The 18,738-nt window shown below is 50.0% G+C and overlaps 1 protein-coding gene across 2 annotated transcripts in view; it reads right to left on the bottom strand.

Annotated features, from left to right (window-relative positions):
* Window positions 1-4,225: 4,225 nt before the first annotated feature.
* OLFM1 (olfactomedin 1) overlaps window positions 4,226-18,738 on the bottom strand; it is a 34,686-nt gene continuing 20,173 nt past the window's right edge. For both annotated transcript variants that reach the window (XM_063174786.1, XM_063174785.1), the window contains exons 4-6: window positions 16,683-16,902; window positions 10,156-10,262; window positions 4,226-6,050 (exon numbers count right to left, since the gene is read on the bottom strand). In XM_063174786.1, the coding sequence (XP_063030856.1) occupies window positions 5,376-6,050; window positions 10,156-10,262; window positions 16,683-16,902 (1,002 nt within the window). In that variant the 3' untranslated portion in view covers window positions 4,226-5,375. The remainder of the gene's footprint in view (window positions 6,051-10,155; window positions 10,263-16,682; window positions 16,903-18,738) is intronic.

Raw genomic sequence — 18,738 nt, 5'->3', positions numbered from 1 at the left:
AGAAGGTTTCAGGACCTGTCAACAGGCAGGGGCACATCCAAGGTAAATTCATATAAAGAGGGATGTGTACATTTGTTTTTACAGTGCTGTAAAAGTGGAGTTATTAGGAAATCAGCCTCTAATTGCCCTCTTAATGATTCTAACTCCTCTGCACTCATTCAGAGTCATCTCTATTGTGTCAGGTATGAAAAGAGCAGCCTCATTGACATGGTTTATGACTTTATTAAAACCTGGGGTTTTACATAAATAAGGAGCAGCTCCTCAGTTATATTTCCCCAGTGAAGGAAATGTGTGTATTGGTGTGGGTCCAAGGCAATTTGTAAACACAAAGTATTAAAAGGCTCAACAATTCTAAAAAAGTTTTTAATTGGAAACTCAACAAATTGCTCGGCAAGTTCTTAATGCTTCAATATGGAGCTCTCAGATAATGAGGAGCTAATTAAGGGGCCAGGATTCAGTTTTTTATGATAACTGTCTCCATATGGGCTCAGCACTCGGTGCTTGCAGAACTAATGAAGGTCAGGGAAGCAACAGCAAAGGAAGAAAGGGAGATTTTTAGCTCTCACAGTTGTGATGATGCTAAACAACAGCCAGGGTTTCTGCCTGGCTTCTAGGCCAGATGCTGAGTGAGCTTCATTTAATTCCTGGGACAGGGTGGGGGCATTTCGCAGCCCTGAGCTACATTTTATGGTCCAAAGCTGCATTTCACTGCCCAGAGCTTCATTTCACAATCCCGAGCTGCATTTCACAGCCCAGAGCTGCATTTCACAGCCCTGAGCTGTATTTCACAGCCCTGAGCTTCATTTATGGTCCAAAGCTGCATTTCAGAGCCCTGAGCTGCATTTCAGAGCCCAGATCTGGGGACGATCCCCTGGGATGGGCTGAGGGCTCCAGGGAAGGCTTCAGGATCAGAGGCAAGGCCAGGGCAGGATCATGGCTTGGCAAAGGGCAGGAATGAGAGCAAATGCCACCAGGATTTGCTCCCTTCATCCCAAGGCAGGTGTGACCCAGCTGGAGGGCACTGGTCCCTCTGACTCAGGGTGAAGTTTTGTTTTAATTTAATTTTTAAATGAAAATTAAATCATTAAGTGCTTTGTGTTGGGAGGGATCTTACAGATCATCTCATCCCATCCCTGCCTTGGGCAGGGACAACTTCCACTGTGGATCCAAGCCCTGTCCAGCCTGGCCTTGGACACTTCCAGGAATCCAGGGGCAGCCACAACTTCTCTCCACCCTCACAGGAAAAAATTCTTTGCAATATCTCATGTAAATCTCTTTTATTTCAGAGCAAACCATTCTCCCTCATCTTGCCATTCATAAAAATTCCCTTTCCATCAAACCTGTCCCATCTGTGGGGCTGGGAGCAGCTTGGGTTGAGCACCAAGCCCTCCCCAATGCCTGGAGCAGGGCTTCCCAAGGAACACCTTGGCAAATATTAACACAAACACACCCAGAACCATGGTCAGATGTTCCTCTGAAGCAGCTCACTGACTCCCAGCACTAAATTTGGACCAACAAGCCTCGTGCATCAAATAATGAAGTCATAGGCTATAGAAAGCAATCCTCTGGGACGTTCTTGTCGTTGAGTGGCTCATCCACTTCCAATCTGATCCATACCATTAAGTGTAGGGCCATATGGCATCCATTTATAGAATATTGCACTACAGGCAAATAGGACAAAGGTACACCCCTCAAAGCACTTCCCTCATCTCATTAACTTTGGGTACATGTTACAGGAGCTGCTCCTGCTCTGCTGCCTTCAAGGACATTTTGTGCTCTGGAGCCTTTGTCTTAAATGAATTGCACTCGGAAAATTAGAATCTAAATGTAGCTGTGTCCTAAAGCAAACAGCATTATTTTGCCTTTCTGTAATTCGATTTATTTTTGCAGATCGATGTTTTGAAGCAGGCGTGTTCTTTTGTCCTCAACTCCTGTCTAATGACCACGCTGACTGCAGGGAACCTGGCACAGGGTGGTGTTGGTGTGCCAGGGTGGGCTGGGCGGGTTTCAGTAGTGCCCTGCCATGTGCTGTGCTCTGCTTGAAACCTGTCCCCAAAACTGGACACATTGGCTGGGACAAACTCTGCCAACACCTGCAGAGGTCTGGCTGTGAGTTGTGAGGTCCCATTTCCCTCTGGTGTGAGGTTTGGGGTCCCATCTCTCTCTGCTGTGAGATTTGGGGTCCCATCTCTCTCTGTGGGAGATTTGGGGTCCCATCTCTGTTTGTGGGAGGTTTGGGGTCCCATCTCTGTTTGTGGGAGGTTTGGGCTCCCATCTCTCTCTGCTGTGAGATTTGGGGTCTTGGAGAGGAACCACCCCCTCATTAGAACGTTCCTAGGATGGAGGACACAAAGCCTGGCTGCTGGGACAATCAGCCACACCACAAAGCGATCCAGCACGTGGTACAGCCAGGATTCCCTCCCACTTTTCCACCCTAAAGCCCTCGGGGAGCTGGGCAGGAGCAGTTCCAGCGCAAAGCCCAGCCCTGGTGCCACCATCAGCCTCTGTCCCATCGATTGCAGCGCCCCTGAACCCAGCTCCAGCCCTTACAAGAGCAGTGTGCTGCCCTTCAGTGAGTTTGCACTGAAGGAATACATTAATTAAAGAGAAATGACTGCAGGTGCCTTCCTGCTTTTTGGCTTTACAGATTTCTCCTGCACATCGAGGATCAATACTGCTGCCAATTACACCGTGGGTCTCCAGCCCCCCTTTTTGAGCTTCTTGGAGGGAAAAGCACTGCTAAACAGCGAAGTTCTCCACAAAGCTGGCAGCCCAGAGAGCTGGAATTACAGAGTGCAGCAGAGGAATGAATCCTCAGAGAGCTGTCCCCATTCTGCATCCAGCCAAGGCTTCAGTGAGAGCAGCAGAGCTGACACAGGGCAGGCTCAGCCTCATGGAACTGCCTGGAACATCTTCACGGGGAGGATTGCTCAGTGCTTGTGGTTTAATACAGCTCTGAGAAACCACACTACACTGCTTTGTTTTTTCCATTTTCCCTCCTCCTGTTGGAGAGCCCAGCAGGAAACTGCTGCAAAGGCTGAGAGGTTGGAATCTGGATGTGCAGCTTGCGGCAAAAGCCGATTGCTGATATTCAATTTCCTGACCTTGGTAATAATCCCTGCTCCTTCCCAGGGCCCTGAACCATCCATCTGCTGAGCCCAAAGGCTGAGCCTCACTGGGCCACTTGGCTGGAAAATTGTCATTCCTGGTGGTGCTAAATGTGGCCAATCTGTGGGGGAAGAGGCAGGGAAAAGCTAAAACCACCTCAGTGAGCTCTTTGCAGCTTGCACAGGGACCATGCCACAGCTGCCCTCGAGATCCTGCTCAGGATCACCCTGGATGGCTGGGGAAGGTGCTGGCCCTTCACCTGGAGCTGTCTGGAGTGGGAATTGCTAAATATTGTTCTTCTGGAGGTGCAGGGGAGAGATGAGACCCCACATCTCACAGCAGAGAGAGATGGGACCACAAATCTCACAGAGAGAGAAATGGGACCTCAAATATCACAGCAGAGAGAAATGAGACCCCAAAACCAAAAGAGAGAAAGATGAAATCCCAAATCTCACTGACAGAGAGAGATGGGACCTCAAATATCACAGAGAGAGAGATAAGACCCCATATCTCACCCCAAAGAGAAATGGGACCTCAAATATCAGACCAGAGAAAGATGGGACCCCAGATCTCACACCAGAGGGAGATGAGCATCCTGTACCCCGTGAGGGCCCTGCTTTGGCAGAACCAGGAGGGCTGAGTGTGACAGTGACAGTCACTCTTTAGAACAAGTTAAATAAAGGAGATTTTTACCTGCAGAAGCCTGCAGCAAACTGAGGGTGGGGAGCACTCCAAGAATCCAAGAAGGAATGGGATCCAGTTGCTCTCAGGGGTCCCAAGCAGTGTCTGCAGCTCCAGTAAAGGTGGCAGATGATGAGATGTCCTCCTGTTGTGGCACCAACACCAGACAGTGTCAGTCCCTGAGGGGTGGCCGGACCCTGCTCACAGCAGGAGCAGCCTCAGGATTTTATCTCCTTGAAGCAATGCCTGCTCCAGATGAAAATGGGAAGGGAATCCCTGCAGAGCAGAGAGCCAACCCTCCACCCTCCCAGCCCCAGCTACACATGGGGAAATATTCCCTGGAAGGAAACTCAGGATGGCTGCTCAGCATTTACCCCCAAAAATTCCAGCTCTCCCTCCCCTGCACTTACACAGAGAAGACACCAAACAAAGCAGGGAAGTCTCCTAATAGTTTTATTGTTCCTTAGATAACTGTGGATAGTACAAATTTTTTCCTCTTAAAAAAAAAAATTAATTACCTTCACACTTCCATAAACAAAGCTTCCCATGGGAATCTGCTGCCACAGAAATCTCCACGGAAGCGATTTCCAACCACCATAATGCTATGTAGATAGATAACAGTAAGAGAATATTCCTGTAATTATCAACATGAAATTGGTTACCTGTGTATAAGGGTGAACACTGACCTTTTTTTTTTTTTGCCTTTTAAGAAACGAAAAAACCATCATTTATTAAATCCAAACTACATCATTGCATTTACAACATTCATTGCATAAACTGGACATACAAAGTTTTGCCACCTCTGGTAAATAACAGACATACATTATACAATATAGTTGCTGAATACATAAGTTCAAACAATATGGGTACAACAACTTGTTCATAATACATACTTAAACCATCGTGTTTAATAAGTTACTAAGACACAGATCCATGAGCTACTTCGGGTCTCAGCACAGTTAATCTAAGTGACAAGAACACAGTTGAGAGAGACAGTAGCTGCAATGGAAGGCAAAGAAAACTAACCTGTGATAGGTCTTGTTGAGACAGCCAGAGCTCCTCACGGGTCAGCTTCTCCTGCTTTTCCTTTCCACACATCCATCACAGCTGCCCGTGACGCCAGGGGAATGTCCATGCAAGCCACACACGGAGGAGAGCGAGGCTCCCGAGGGTGAACTTCCAACAGTCATTGCCTTACTGCTTGAGGATGTTCTCTAGGTTTGCTATCAGAACAGAAACAAAACAAAACCCCAAACTGAAGTGGTTCTCTGAGTGCAGTTCCAGCTGCAGGTACACGGTTACTCGTGAGTCTATAACACAGGGCCAGACTTCTAGAAATGTAGAGGTAATGCTGATCTGTCAGGCTTACGCTGAATAATCCTCCATGATGTGTTGGTCTTAATTTTGGCAGCTGTTTTTTATATGTTTACTTATTTAAAGTATGTTCCCTTTATAGCAATTTTTTAAATTAGTTTCTCCCTTTTTTTTCCTTTTTATCATTATTTTTTTTTTTTAATTTTCACCTTTATTTATTTATTTATTTCCCCCCCTCCCCACCATAAACCCAGTTTCCAACCAAGGCCGGGCTACAACTCGTCGGAGCGGATGACGTGGAAGAGGGTGACGTTGTAGAGGATTTGATGCCCGTTGTTCCAGGCGTAGAGAGCCCGATCCTTGGGGTTGTAGTCCAACATGGAGATATGGGAGTACTTGTTCTGGAAGGGGATGTCGATGTACTCGTAGGTGGAGGCGTTGGTCTGGTAGGCGTAGTGCACCTTGGTGCCTCCCGAGTAGCCGTTGGTGACGTAGAGCGTGCCGCAGATGATGAAGGCCTCGCCGGCGCTGCGTTTCGGGTAGCTGGTGTTCCAGGTCTGCAGGCTCTGCAGGGTGTTGGGGTCCAACTTGCTGATGACGATGTTGCCGGCGTTCTGGTTGGTGGCGTAGACGGCCCAGAGCCCGTTCTCGTCCACCATGAGGTCGATGTCGGAGTGGCCGCCCCAGGCGTAGTGGTACATGTTGTTGTAGCCGGCGTAGTCCAGGCTGCGCGTCTTGAGGATGGTCTCCGTCTTCAAGTCGAACCTGATGATGATGTGGCTTTGGTATTTGTTGAAGTAGATGGAGCCGTTGTAGACCACCTGGCCTGTGCCCGACCAGGGGTGGGGCAGGCGGTGCGAGGTGAAGTTGTCGGTGTTCATGAAATCCGCCATGGATTTGTACTCGCGGACGAAGCGGTTGTTGTGGTAGCTGTCCATGTACCAAACCTGCACGAGGCAAATGCAAGGGGTTAGGGAGAGTACTGGAATGACATATAGCTGGATGGAATGTGCCTGAGCTTGTCTGGCCCTTGCTGCTTGACCAAACAGTAGCACTGTGGTGTTTCACCCCACAGACACTATGGGCTGGCTGGATGTGTGATGTTTCACCCCACAGACACTTTGGGCTGGCTGGGTGTGTGGTGTTTCACCCCACAGACACTTTGGGCTGGCTGGGTGTGTGGTGTTTCACCCCTTGGCTGGCTGGGTGCTGCAGCTGGGCCTGTGGGGACAAGTCCAGGCCTGCAGGAGCTCTGGTGGTGCTGGGATGGAGCTTCCCCCCATAACAGGGGCTGCTCCTCAGGTTTCCTTCTGTGGAGAAGCTTTAAGGCGATGGTGAAGGAAAGGAGTCGGTTCTGATGGAGGGTTTGGATCCAGAGCTTTATTCTGGCCGAACAGCTCCAACAGAACTCCCCAACCCCGTGGTTGCTGTTCCTTTTAACCCCGGGAAGAGGGGCAGGGGAGGAACATGAGGACCACCAACCATGGGGGGGGGAAATCTCAAGGGATAGAGGACACCTGGATGGCCCAATGTCCCTCCAGGGGTAGAGGGCATCCTTTGGATCTGCCAATCCCTTCTGGAATGCCAGGATTGACAGACAGTGCTGGGAGGGGAAAGGAGAGGTGACTGACACACCTGGGAGGGAATTATCAGGGAGGAACCCGGGGTATCTGAGGCAAACCATGACATGGCACCGCAACAGAAAGAAATCCACAGCCAGGAGTCGTGGAATCGTCATAAAATGGTTTGGAATGGAGATTAAAACAGCCCTGCCCAGGATGCCTTCCACCATAGCACGCTGCTCCAAATCTGGCCTTGAATCCAGCCAACAACTGTCACCTACATCCAGAAATAACCCCAATTTCTGGAGCCCCAAATCGGCCACGAAATCAACCCAACAGCAAAGCTTTCCCTGGGGGATAACCTGATATCTCCTTGGCTTAAGCGTTCCCCTGGGAATGCTGGTGGCTGGCACTACCCTCCCTTCCCCAGGGCAATTAGCAGCTTTTCCCTGGCTAAACCCAGCGTTTTCCGTGCTGCTGCTGCTTTTGCTTCCCGCGGTAACACTCAGTAAATTACAGCAGCTGCTGTGCACAACTCCATTAATTTGGAATGCGGGAGCGAGGGATGTAATCACTCATTGTCAGGCAAATTCAGGCAAAAAGTCCATATTGGTTTAAAAATCATACACTGCTGCATCAAAAAGCTTAAAGCGAGGCTGCTGAAATATAAGAGACAAAGACATCTAAATCTTGCTCTGGGTAGATTGGGGAGAGATTTTAGATCATCATTTAAGTGCCAGTTCACTGGGGACACTGTCTAGACTCCTTAAAAAAAAAAAAGCTTTTGTTATATGAAACCAATTCCGAGGCAAATGACCAAGCTGTGCAGTTAATATCCACAAGAAATATCCAGCCAGCCACTGACATTCTGGATGCAGTTGCTGCCTGAAAATGAGAGAGCTGCTTTCTGTAAGAGCCATTTAGGAAGGAGAAAAGGTAAATTTAGGAAGGAGAAAAAGTAAATTTAGGAAGGAGAAAAGGTAAATTTGGGAAGGAGAAAAGGTAAATTTAGCAAGAGGGAAGCCTTTAAGGCTGCAGATTTGGGTGATGTAGTGCAGATTTCTTCTGCAAACCCCGTGCAAAATCTGACAGCTCTGTGTCTGGAGTGTGATCATCAGTCTTTGAGAAGGGCAGCCCAACATTTGGCTGCTGCCTTTGGGAAGTCAACTGGGGTCTCCAAAAACTTTGGGAGGGAATTTCAGCCTTCTGTCATTGCCTCCCTGGAAAGCTGCAGAGGGGAATGGATTTGTGCAAATGGCTCTGTCCCTCAGCCCCAAACCTTGGTGGGCTTGGGGGTGGCTGAAAAAGCATCAGAGAACAGCCAGAGCTGGAAATGAAACATCAGCTGGGAAATTATAGGGGAAAAAACCAACCAAAACATGACTCTCTCTTTGCTGCTTCCATTTCATTATCCACTATTAAAAATTCAACATGCAAATGTGTTGTTGTGCTCAGTTTTTAAAGCTCAGCAGAGCCCTGTGTCACCATGCAGGGGCTGCAGGACCCAAGAGCATTCCCAGCTCTGGAGAAGCAGGGATTGATGGATGAACGATGTCCCATCACAGCAGCTGGCTCTGAGCAACCTCCTCCTGCCCCCACGCAGCAATCCCAGCTCTCAGCATCCACCTGCTGCTCCCGCAGCACTCACAAATCTCCCCCGGTTGTGTTCCGTGGTTTCATGACATGAACAAATGATCACAGGAGCACCAAACCCCTCCTGGCGCCTGGGGACAGGAGCTGGGGATGATGAACTGCCCATCCTCACCGTCCCACTCTGCTGAGCTGCCAGTGCAGCTCACCTAATGGTGTGTTCCTAATAAAATTCCCAGCAGGTTTTATATATTAAATACACAGAGAGGCTTGGGAAGCTCCAGCTCCGGTTTGCAGCCTGCTTGTACGACAAAAATACGCTGCAGAAAAAGGCATGGCTAAAAAAATACCAAAATACAGTGATTTGAGACAAAACTCTCTGAAAATATGGGAAGACCTTTAGCATCTGAACCACGAGCTTCAGCTGAAAATTGTTTTAGTGCCAAGGGAAGTGGCAAGCACAGCCTGAGGGGGACAATTCTGTCCCCTCTTTTGAGCAGAACGGGATGTGATGGGGGTAAAACCTTCCCATCTCACCTCTAAGCAGGGTTTTATTTGGGCTGGAGGTGAAATTTTGCTTAATAACTGTAAAATATGGAGGTGTTGAATTGGGAAACTAGTGCCAACCAGTTGGCTGCTGGAGGGAAAGAGCCTGACAACTCAAGTCACCTTCAAACAAACCACCCAGGGGTGACTTCTCCAGAGCATCCCTTGTCCTCTCTCAGCTACAGAGCTGGTGCCAGGGCACAGATCCCAAAATAGGTGCCCTGATCCAGCCCTTGCTGCTGCCTTTATCCGCTGAAGGATGCTGCATGCAGGAGGGAATTACAGGCAGCCAAGCTTTCTGCTTCTTGTTTTGTTTTGCTGCCTGCAAATCCTCGGCAAACACTCGAGATATTTTCCATTCCATCAGTCATGGGGAGCTGGGATTGATTTTCAGCCAGTTATTGGCCTCCTACCTCCTTGGGATCAAAATTGAATGGTCTGAATGGAAAAAAAAAATAAAAGACCAAAACAAAGCAAAACAAATCTCTCTCTCTCTGGCTGCAGCCAGTTAATTCCTCACAACAATGAAGGTGGAGGATGGAGGGCAAATGCAGGCAGATGACATTATCAGAGGTGCTGGCAGCACAAGAGCAGCAGGGACCAGGACCATGGGTCCCTCTGCTCAGCCCCAGCTCCCTCCTGGCTGCCAAGCACAGATTAGAAACCAAATATTTGCTATTTTTTGCCTCACAGACCTCGTGGTGACAATTCCCTCATCACTGAGATTCACCTGCCCAGGAAAGGGAGCAGGGAAGGGGCTGCTCATCTTCTCCTCATCCTCCCTTCCTGGAGGATGCTCAGCCCCTCCTGCTGCCAGCAGAGCCCTTATAGGATGGATGAGGCCATTCCCTGGGTTTCCCAGTGGTGAATATTCACTGTCCTCAGGTGTCACAGGCATCTTTTTATGGAAAATCCTTTCCTTAGGATTTTTCCTCCTGAGAAGCTGAGAGGCCTCAGGGGCAAAATGTAAACATTGATTATCTGCTGCTGTGGAATGCAACAGGTGCATCTGGGATTGGAACACAGGGAGAGCTCTGCCAGCTCAGGACAAGGTCATCCTGTGACTGGCCCATGTTGGATGTTTGTGAATAGTGGATAATCACAGCTGGCTTGGACAGAGAGCCAAGCCACAAACCTTTGATATCATTCTTTGCTATTCTTAGCTTAGCCAGCCTTCTGATGAAACCTTTTCTTCTATTCTTTTAGTGTAGTTTTAATGTAATATATACCATAAAATAATAAATCAGCCTTCTGAAACATGGAGCCAGATCCTCGTCTCTTCCCTCAACATAAAACCCCTGTGAGCACGGTCACACTCAGGCACACGGGTGATGCTGCTGTCACACACTCTTACCTTGTTCTCCCCCTCAGGAGCCAGAGGATCCGTCATCCACGATCCAAAGCGGGAGCCCGAGGTTTTAATTGTGATCGGGTCACTTATTCCCGTCAGCTTCCCACAGGCTGGAAAAGAGGGGAAGGCTGGTGAGCACCACGACAGCCCCCGAGGGGCACCGGCACCGCCCCACCCGCCCCTCTGCGCCCTGCTAAGCTCGGTTTAATTACAGGGAATGGCTCAGGAACAAGTGTCGGATGCTTTTGTTTGTGTCACACCTCTTCATGACAATTGTCCTTATGGCTGTGCCCGAGAAAAGGAGCTGCGAGTGGCCCGGAATGGAGAATGAGAGCAGCAGGCAGGTGCAGGGAGGAGCTGCTCTGATCCAGATGAAAAGGCAGCCGTGGCCATTCCAGCCCTGCTGGAAACCTGCAATTGGTACGGGTTATGCAGAGGAGAGAAAGGAGGAAGGTGGAAAATGGCCCACAGTGTGAATCTCCTCCCTGCAAGGACCATTTACCAGCTGCTTTCCCTGTTGTCCCTTGTGTTGCACACTCAGGAGCATCACACACACTCAGGAGGGTCACACACACTCAGGAGGGTCACACACACACACACACACTCAGGAGGATCACACACACTCAGGAGGGTCACACACACTCAGGAGGGTCACACACACACACTCAGGAGGGTCACACACACTCAGGGGGGTCACACACACACTCAGGAGGGTCACACACACTCAGGAGGGTCACACACACACAGGAGGGTCACACACACTCAGGAGGGTCACACACACTCAGGAGGGTCACACACACACTCAGGAGGGTCACACACACACACTCAGGAGGGTCACACACACTCAGGAGGGTCACACACACTCAGGAGGGTCACACACACACACTCAGGAGGGTCACACACACTCAGGAGGGTCACACACACTCAGGAGGATCACACACACACACTCAGGAGGGTCACACACACTGCTGGATCCTCAGCCAGCTCTGCGACAGGAGCCCCAGCACAGCAGGATGAAGGTGGGAGCATCCTGAGGGTCCTGCCCAGCTCAGCCTCACCACCACAGGATGGGCAGGGCACTGTGAGCCAGGTCTGGAGCTCCAAATCTGCTGAATTCAGGGAGCCACTTCAGCTCCTCGCTGGGTTTTCAAGCCCTAAATACGAGGGGAAGCAGCAGCACCTCTGCTCCAGCTCACTCCCCAGCCCTGGCTCTGTCCCAGCCCCTCTCTGGGGCTCTCCATGGATCTGGAATGCTGCAGCCCCAGAATGGAAGGAGCAGCCACATCCCAGCTCCTTTTCCCAACAATATCCCCAGGTTTCAGCAGAGCTGCCCCACCAAAATTTAACCTGAGTGCAGTGAGGAGTGACAGGGGAGGAGATGAAGATGCCTCAGGATGGTGGGGGATGTCCTGTTGGGCAGGGAGAGCTCATTTAAAACCCCAGAGCTAATTTAAAGCCCAGCCAGAGCCCATTTAAAACCCCAGAGCCCATTTAAAACCCCATCCAGAGCAGAGGCAATGGGGCACAGCCAGCACCTGGAGCTCAGGAGGTGTTTCCCGAGCTCTCCTTCAGGATGTGGGAGCCCCTGGCAGTGCTGGGGTGCAGAGGCTGCCCTGGGTGCTGTGCTGGAGCTGCACTGCAGTGGTGCTCAGCAGGAGCCAGGGCTGGGCTGCAGGTGGGAGCCCCTGCAGGTGCTGCTGGAGCACAGGGAGAGCTCTGCCAGCTCAGGACAAGGTCATCCTGCTCCAAATTAAAATCATGGGATGGTTTGTTATTAAGGAGCATCAAAGGTTGTTTAGTCCAGCCCCCTGCAATGAGCAGGGATGTCTTAAACCAGATCAGGTTGCTGTCCAGCCTGACCTTCATGGAATCATAGATTTTACACTTGCAGAACTCTGCAATCCCTCTCAGCTGCCTCTCTCCTCGGCCTGTTCTCACCTGCATTGTAATTCCTGATCAGACACATCCACCCGCCTCAGCCAAAGGGATCCCCTTGGCCCGGGGCAGGAAACAGAGGGAGAAATTCCTGCTGTGCACCAAGGGCACCATCGCTGTCCCCACAGCTTCCAGACCCAGGCAGAACAAGAGAGATGCCCCCAAAAAGCAGAGATTGCTGAGACACAAGGCACAGGACACAGGGATTTGCCCTCCTGCCTGCTGCACTCCAAACCTCTCGGCTCAGAGGGAGAGCAAAGCAATGCAATGGGTTAAAATAACAAATTTTAATGTCTTGCAGGGGTCCAGCCTTCCCCTAATCCCAGATCTGCCTTCCATTATCACAGCCCTACATTGCTGTCACTTTATCTCTTCCTCCCATTTCCCTGGAGAGGAGCGTGCTGTAAAAGCTCATTGATTAAAAAAATCCAAACAAACAAAAAACAGTTAAAAAAAAAGCAGCAGCAGCTGATAAGGGTAAACCAGTGTTGTTTGCAACATCTCCTACACATTTAGCTAGAGGCACACACAGCCCAGCTCCTCAGCAATGCAGGAGGGTTCTTCTCTCTCCTGCTGCAAACCCATCCCAGGCTGCTGGGGGGAATTCAACATGGATTTTGAGGATCCCAAGTCAGCTTTGCCACCCAGGCATGGACAGCTCCAGCCCCTGGGATCCTCACCCACCTGAGGAGATGCACAGCACACCTGCAATATCAGCAGCTGAGTTTTTGCAGCCCCCCCGCTCCTGTCAGATGGGATTCCATGGGAATTCCAGGTCACTCAGGAACAGCTGTGCCACAGAAAAGCTCATCCTGTGCTCACCCAGGAGCCCAGGACAGGAGACACGTGTGAGGAGCAGATTTAGGGCCTCACAGAGGAGCTGCTCTCACTCCTCTTCACTCAGAGCTGTCCAGCTCCTTTCTCCTGGCCACAAATCAGCCTTTCCCCAAGTGTCCCTCTGTCCTGCCATGAGATGCATCCCCACTCCGGCTGCACGAGGAATTTTCCAGCAGGAGCAGGTGGGAGCAGCTCTCCCCTCCTGCCAGGGTGCCACCACCTCCTCTCCAGCTCTGGGTGCTGCCCACAGGTCCTGCCTGGCAGCTCCCAGCAGCTCCTCCACCAACGCACAGGCACCAGCTCCTGCTGGGCTCGTGGTGCTGTAACACAGCCAGGAACTGCCCTGCTCCAGCTTCCCAGGAAACCAAGACTGATCCCCATCCCCGTCCCAATCCTAATCCCAATCCCCATCCCAACCCCAATCCCAATCCCAGCCCTTCAGGAAGGGATGGGGCTCTGGCAGCTCAGTTGGGCCTGGATCTTTCCTCTGTTGCCTGGTTGGGAGCTCCCCATCCCAAAACCATCAGGGATGGAGCTCCATCCCATCCCAAAACCATCAGGGATGGAGCTCCATCCCATCCCAAAACCATCAGGGATGAGGCTCCATCCCATCCCAAAACCATCAGGGATGAGGCTCCATCCCATCCCAAAACCATCAGGGATGGAGCTCCATCCCATCCCCAAACCATTAGGGATGAGACTCCATCCCATCCCAAAATCATCAGGCTCCATCCCCATCCCAAAACCATCAAGGATGGGGCTCCATCCCCATCCCCAAACCATCAAGGATGGGGCTCCATCCTCATCCCAAACCAGGATTTTTCCTAAGGAACTCTTGTCCTGCCTGAATTAAATTCAGGGCTGGGCCTCCATCCCGAGACCATCAGGAATGGGGCCCTATCCTGATCCCAAAAGCATCAGGCTCCATCCCCATCCCAAAACCATCAGGGTTGGCTCCATCCCCATCCCTGCACAGGATTTTTCCCAAGGAAAATTTGCCCTGCCTGAGTTAAATTCCCCCTGGATCCAAGGAGTGCCAAGCCCTGTATCTCCTCTCAGGACCATTAATGCAAAGGCTAAAATCCCTGTATAAATAGGGATCTTCAGGAGTGTAAACAGAAACACAGATTGAAGCTGCCATGATTGATTTCTTTTTTTCCCCCTCCACACACATGCCAGGGTCAGGAAGTGTTTTCACTATTGATCCGTCAATAATGCTTAGGAAACCCAAAATGCAAAACAGGCCCTTGGCTAAGGAAAAGGCACTGCCAAAGCTCAGAGCTCGCTGGGAGAGGTGAGCTGGGTGAGAATGTGGCACATCCCTCCCTTCCCCTTGGCCTGTGCTTGCTGCAGCAGCTCCCTGACCCTGTTTGGGGCACACAAACTCCAGGTGAGCAGCAGAAAAACCTTTGTCCCAGCTAAAACCTTCTCCTTGAGACATCAGCGAGCCCAGCTGAGCAGAAAACCTGCAGCAAAGCGAAGTCCCCAGCAATCAGGGCCTCATTGTGTGGCAGCAAAACATTTGTAAGGCTGTTATCTGAATTTAACTCAATTAGCAACCGTTTCCAGTGGTTTACACACCAGAGAGATAAACAGCATTGGAAATTCAATCCGTGCTGGTTCTTTTAAGTGACCAAATAAATCAGCTTCCCGAGTGAGCAGCAAATCCTCTGGGATGAGCCTTGGGGAGGCACAGAATCCATCTCTGTGAGCACCCAGGGCTGCTGCAAAAGAGCTGCTCCGACCCCAGAGAGAGGGCAAGGGCAGGAAGAGGCCAAAAAGCCCAGCTAAAAACTCAAAAATATTTTAAAAAACACCCAAAAGTTCCTAGACAAGGTTACCTGCAAGAGCTCAGCATCCCTACCTGCCTCCTTCTTACCTGGTCCCAGCTGGACCTGAGCGTGAAGTGATGGGATGAGCACAAAGGGTTAATGGTCCAAGAGCAAATTCTAATTTTTTGGAGCCCTGAATGGTTTGGGAGCTACCCCTTAAAGCCTGCCTAGGGTCAGTGGGAGGATTGTCCCAACTTCCCTGGTTGGAATGGCTTTGTTGAAAGAACTGTCCCCAAGTTTGAAGTCTCAAATCCCTGCTGCTGCTGCTGCCTCTCCCTGAGACCCACAGCTCCTCCTCATCTTCGAGGGATGGGCTGAAGGCTCTGGGTGCAGCAGGGGACCCCTCCTTGGGCACCTCCTCCTCTGCCCTCAGGATCCATTTGCAGGGGATGTGGGGCTGCCAGGAGGTCTCTGTGAGCCCTTGGTCCATCCCACCCTCCTGTTCTCCTTTCTTATTTTCCGTTCTTATCTGTTCGTCCTTCCTTATCTTCCCACTGCACTGTGCCCACCTGACAGAGCTCCAGGAATTGGGGACTCCAGCCCTGCTCATTCCTGTCCCCATTACAAGTTCAAGAGGGTGAGAAGGTGAGAATTTCCCTCCCTGCCCAACCCTGCTGCCCTCCCTGTGATCATTATGGGGTGAAGGGAGGGACAACAGAAAGGGGCAGAAAGCCCCAGCCTGTCCTGCTCTCAAACCAAACCTGGGCCACCAGCACTCATTAATTAATGAGAAATCAAACTCTGATCTCTCTAGGCCAGGGGGGTTTCACCTGTCCCAAGGGTACCTCGGTGCCTGACTTGTTCAAATACTCTGAGCATCCACATTTAAATGGGAATTTTACTCTCTGGAGCCTGCAAGGGATGTCCAAGGAACCAGAGGATGGAAATGCAGAAGGAATGGAGGGGAGGTGGCTGCTCACAGTGTGGAGGCATCCAGAAACAAGCAAAATCAACCCCAGCAGCAGAGCCAAGAGAGAAACAAAGCGTTACCTTGCCAAGGATATCAAGTGCTCAGAAGAGATCTGATCTTCCGTGAAGTTACCTGAGAGTGTAATTTCGTATGTGCTACCAAAATAGACTGCAGAGCAGTTAATGTGTTTGGATTATCTAAATGGCGTGGCAAGAAAGTCAATAATGGAAGGAGAAATTAAATCAAGTCAGAGCTGGCCCAACAAATGGTGCAGAGAGTCCTTGCAGCTGTGGGAGGCAGTGCTCTCCTCCTTCCCCCTGTGTTTGGGGTCACACGTTGGGTTTGGTGGCAGCTGAGCCTCCCCACAACAGCCCCAGAGTTTCATTCCAACCCTCTGGAGGAGGTCAGAGATGAGTCCCTGGTGGTTTAGCAGCAGCCTGGTGGAAATGGCTCCCTGCTCCCTCAGGGGATGGGAGAGGGAGGATTCCCATCCCGCGCAGGGGCAGGACCACACCGCGCCCCAGCTCCTCATGCTCTGCTCCGGGGGCATTGGCAAGATGCAAAAAATAAAGAAGGGAAACCGAGGGAAACCGAGGCACAGCCCCACACCCCCCACCACGAGCAGAGCCCTTTGCTGACGGACCAGGTCCAGGGATGCAGAAGCAAAAGGGGTGCAAGTGTTGGCTTTGCATAAGCGTGAGCTGCCACTTATGCAAGCGCCGCCCACACGCCCGCTCCGCTCTGTTGGGAGAGGAGAGGAGAGGAGAGGAGAGGAGCATCCTGAAGCGCTCACACCACGAGCAGCATTGCTCCTGCCAGTAATCCTGGGCAGGACTACTCCCAGGAGGAATGTTCCTGGTGGCATCACTCTTGGCAGGATGGCCCCTGGCCGTGTGGAGCTCATCCCTCGCGGCCGGGCACGGCACCAGATGTCCAGCGGGGCATCTCTGCCTCCGGCCGGGATGCGTGCGTTGGCGCCGGTGGCCTTGGAGCCACCGTGGTGGTTCTGAGCCTACCTAATTTTTGCATGCATGCACGAAGCCTTTCTTCAAGATTTGACACTCTGTTCTGAAGCTCTTCGTAGTCATAGGCGCCAATCTCCTCCTGGAGTTCGTTTAGAACTGACGTCAGATTCTGGACCTCCTCTTTAAACTGCAATACCAATTTGGCATCGGCTTTGTACTCTTCCAACACTGGTATCAAAGGCCTAAGTTCCTCCATTTTCGCTTTTATTGCCTGCAAGGTTAAAATAAGCTCGGTTCAGTGCTATGCGTGCAAAAATCTGCAACACTCTGCCTTGACCTGGGTGCTTCCTATGGGAGCGAAATGTTCACATTTCCCACAATTATTAGCATTAAAATTAGCTCAATTATTATTTTTGGTCCCAATGATGTCTTGGCAAGAACATATTAAACAGGCTGCAGAACACCAAAATATTTGGGAAAGGCCTTTATTTGTCATTTTTAGAATGCAACATCTTAGGGTTACATGCTTCAGATCACATACACAAAGAGTTGTTGTTTTTTTTTTCTTTTTTTTCTTTCCAAAAAATAAAAGAAAATAAGATATATATGCATTGACAAGGGTTTCAAACTATTCATGAAATGCATCTACAATTGCATGCAAAGGAAGATCTCTGTTGTGTGGTTCAAGGTTCCTTAGTGAGATATGGTGCTAATTTGGAAAATAATCAAAAAAATCAATGCATGGTGCAAAATGCTCTGTGGCCCTCTTTTCATGGTTACATGGGAGTGAACTGCTTCTTCAGTCACTGCAGCATTGAAAAAACTTGCTTTTTAGTTAGCCCTGTAAGCAAGAAAATGAAATACTGTTGAGGATCTAGCTCACTAACCTGCCTTATATAGATAGCCATTCATAGACAAATACTCTTACGGCACTAAAGAGAAAAAAAACCAACACAAGAGCTCCAAAGCACTCACAGTTTAATGCTGGCATTAGCAGGAACAAAATGCTGTGGCTGTTCTTTCAAATGCTGCTTTGGCAGCAAATTAGACAAAAAATTCCTCACTGGTTTCAAGCGCGGAACAGAAAAATAAAATTCATTATCAGATGGGTTTTGCAGAAATGAATTTTTTTTTCTTTTTAATTTTTTTTTTGTTTTTTTGCTTTTTGCTCATTTAAAGGCTCACAATGCAGCATTTTGTTGCAGATGCTTTGCTCCAGCAGCTAATGAGTAGACATTAATATGCATGCACCTACCCGTTAATGAAGCGTGTTAGAACACCCAAAATCCCTGGTGCTGCTCAAATTACAGTGGCCAAGCTCCCAGCACCCAGGGCTGTGACATCTGCCTGTGTCCTGAAGCTTTTTTGGGGCTGAACAGGATCAGGAATTCCACCTCAGCCTCCTTCCCATCCATCCCCTCCTATTTAAGCCACGAGGATTTTTTTCCCTCCCGCGCTTTGCACGTGGGGAATGTTTTAATTTTATTTCTTTTAAAGTTCCCTGGCAGGCAATGGGGAGGGTTGAACTCATCAGAATGGTGGAAGGGGGAAAACAATAATAACTGAAATAAAGAAATAATTAAATAAAAGAAACTCATGCTCAAGTCTTTCCATCCAGACTGCAGAGCTAAATTTAGGGTCCTGCAGTAACTGGAGATGGGGAGCGGAGGAGGTGGAGTTGGTGAAAAGTTTTAAGAACCATCTTCCCAGCTTTTTATGAGATAATCATGGTATTTCAGTATTTAGCATTAAAAAAAATCTGCTTTAAAATACCAGCCAGCTGCCTGCAAATGAGGGTGGGAATCAGCTGGGTGGCTGATCAGAAAAGTTCCCAGATTCCACCAGAAATCTTTTCCATTTGATTTTTTATATCTATTAACCCACAGCATGGCTAAAATTTAAAACTCCAGTACTGCTCAGAACATCTTTTTGGCAATTTCATTCATCCTCAAGCAGCTTCCTGAGGGTTTGGCCACTGCTCCCAGTGCCAGCTGCATTCCAGAGGCTGTAGCTCCTCTCCCCCTCTGCCCAGCGCCAGGACACCACACAAAACCCATCAGAAGCTGCTGCCTCTGCTGCCAACACCCAAAATTGGACAAAATCCTGG

The sequence above is a fragment of the Melospiza melodia genome, chromosome 22, assembly GCF_035770615.1.
Source record: "Melospiza melodia melodia isolate bMelMel2 chromosome 22, bMelMel2.pri, whole genome shotgun sequence".
Taxonomy (NCBI): domain Eukaryota; kingdom Metazoa; phylum Chordata; class Aves; order Passeriformes; family Passerellidae; genus Melospiza; species Melospiza melodia.
Note: the sequence above shows the minus strand (reverse complement) of the source record. Positions and strands in the feature narration are given on the sequence as shown.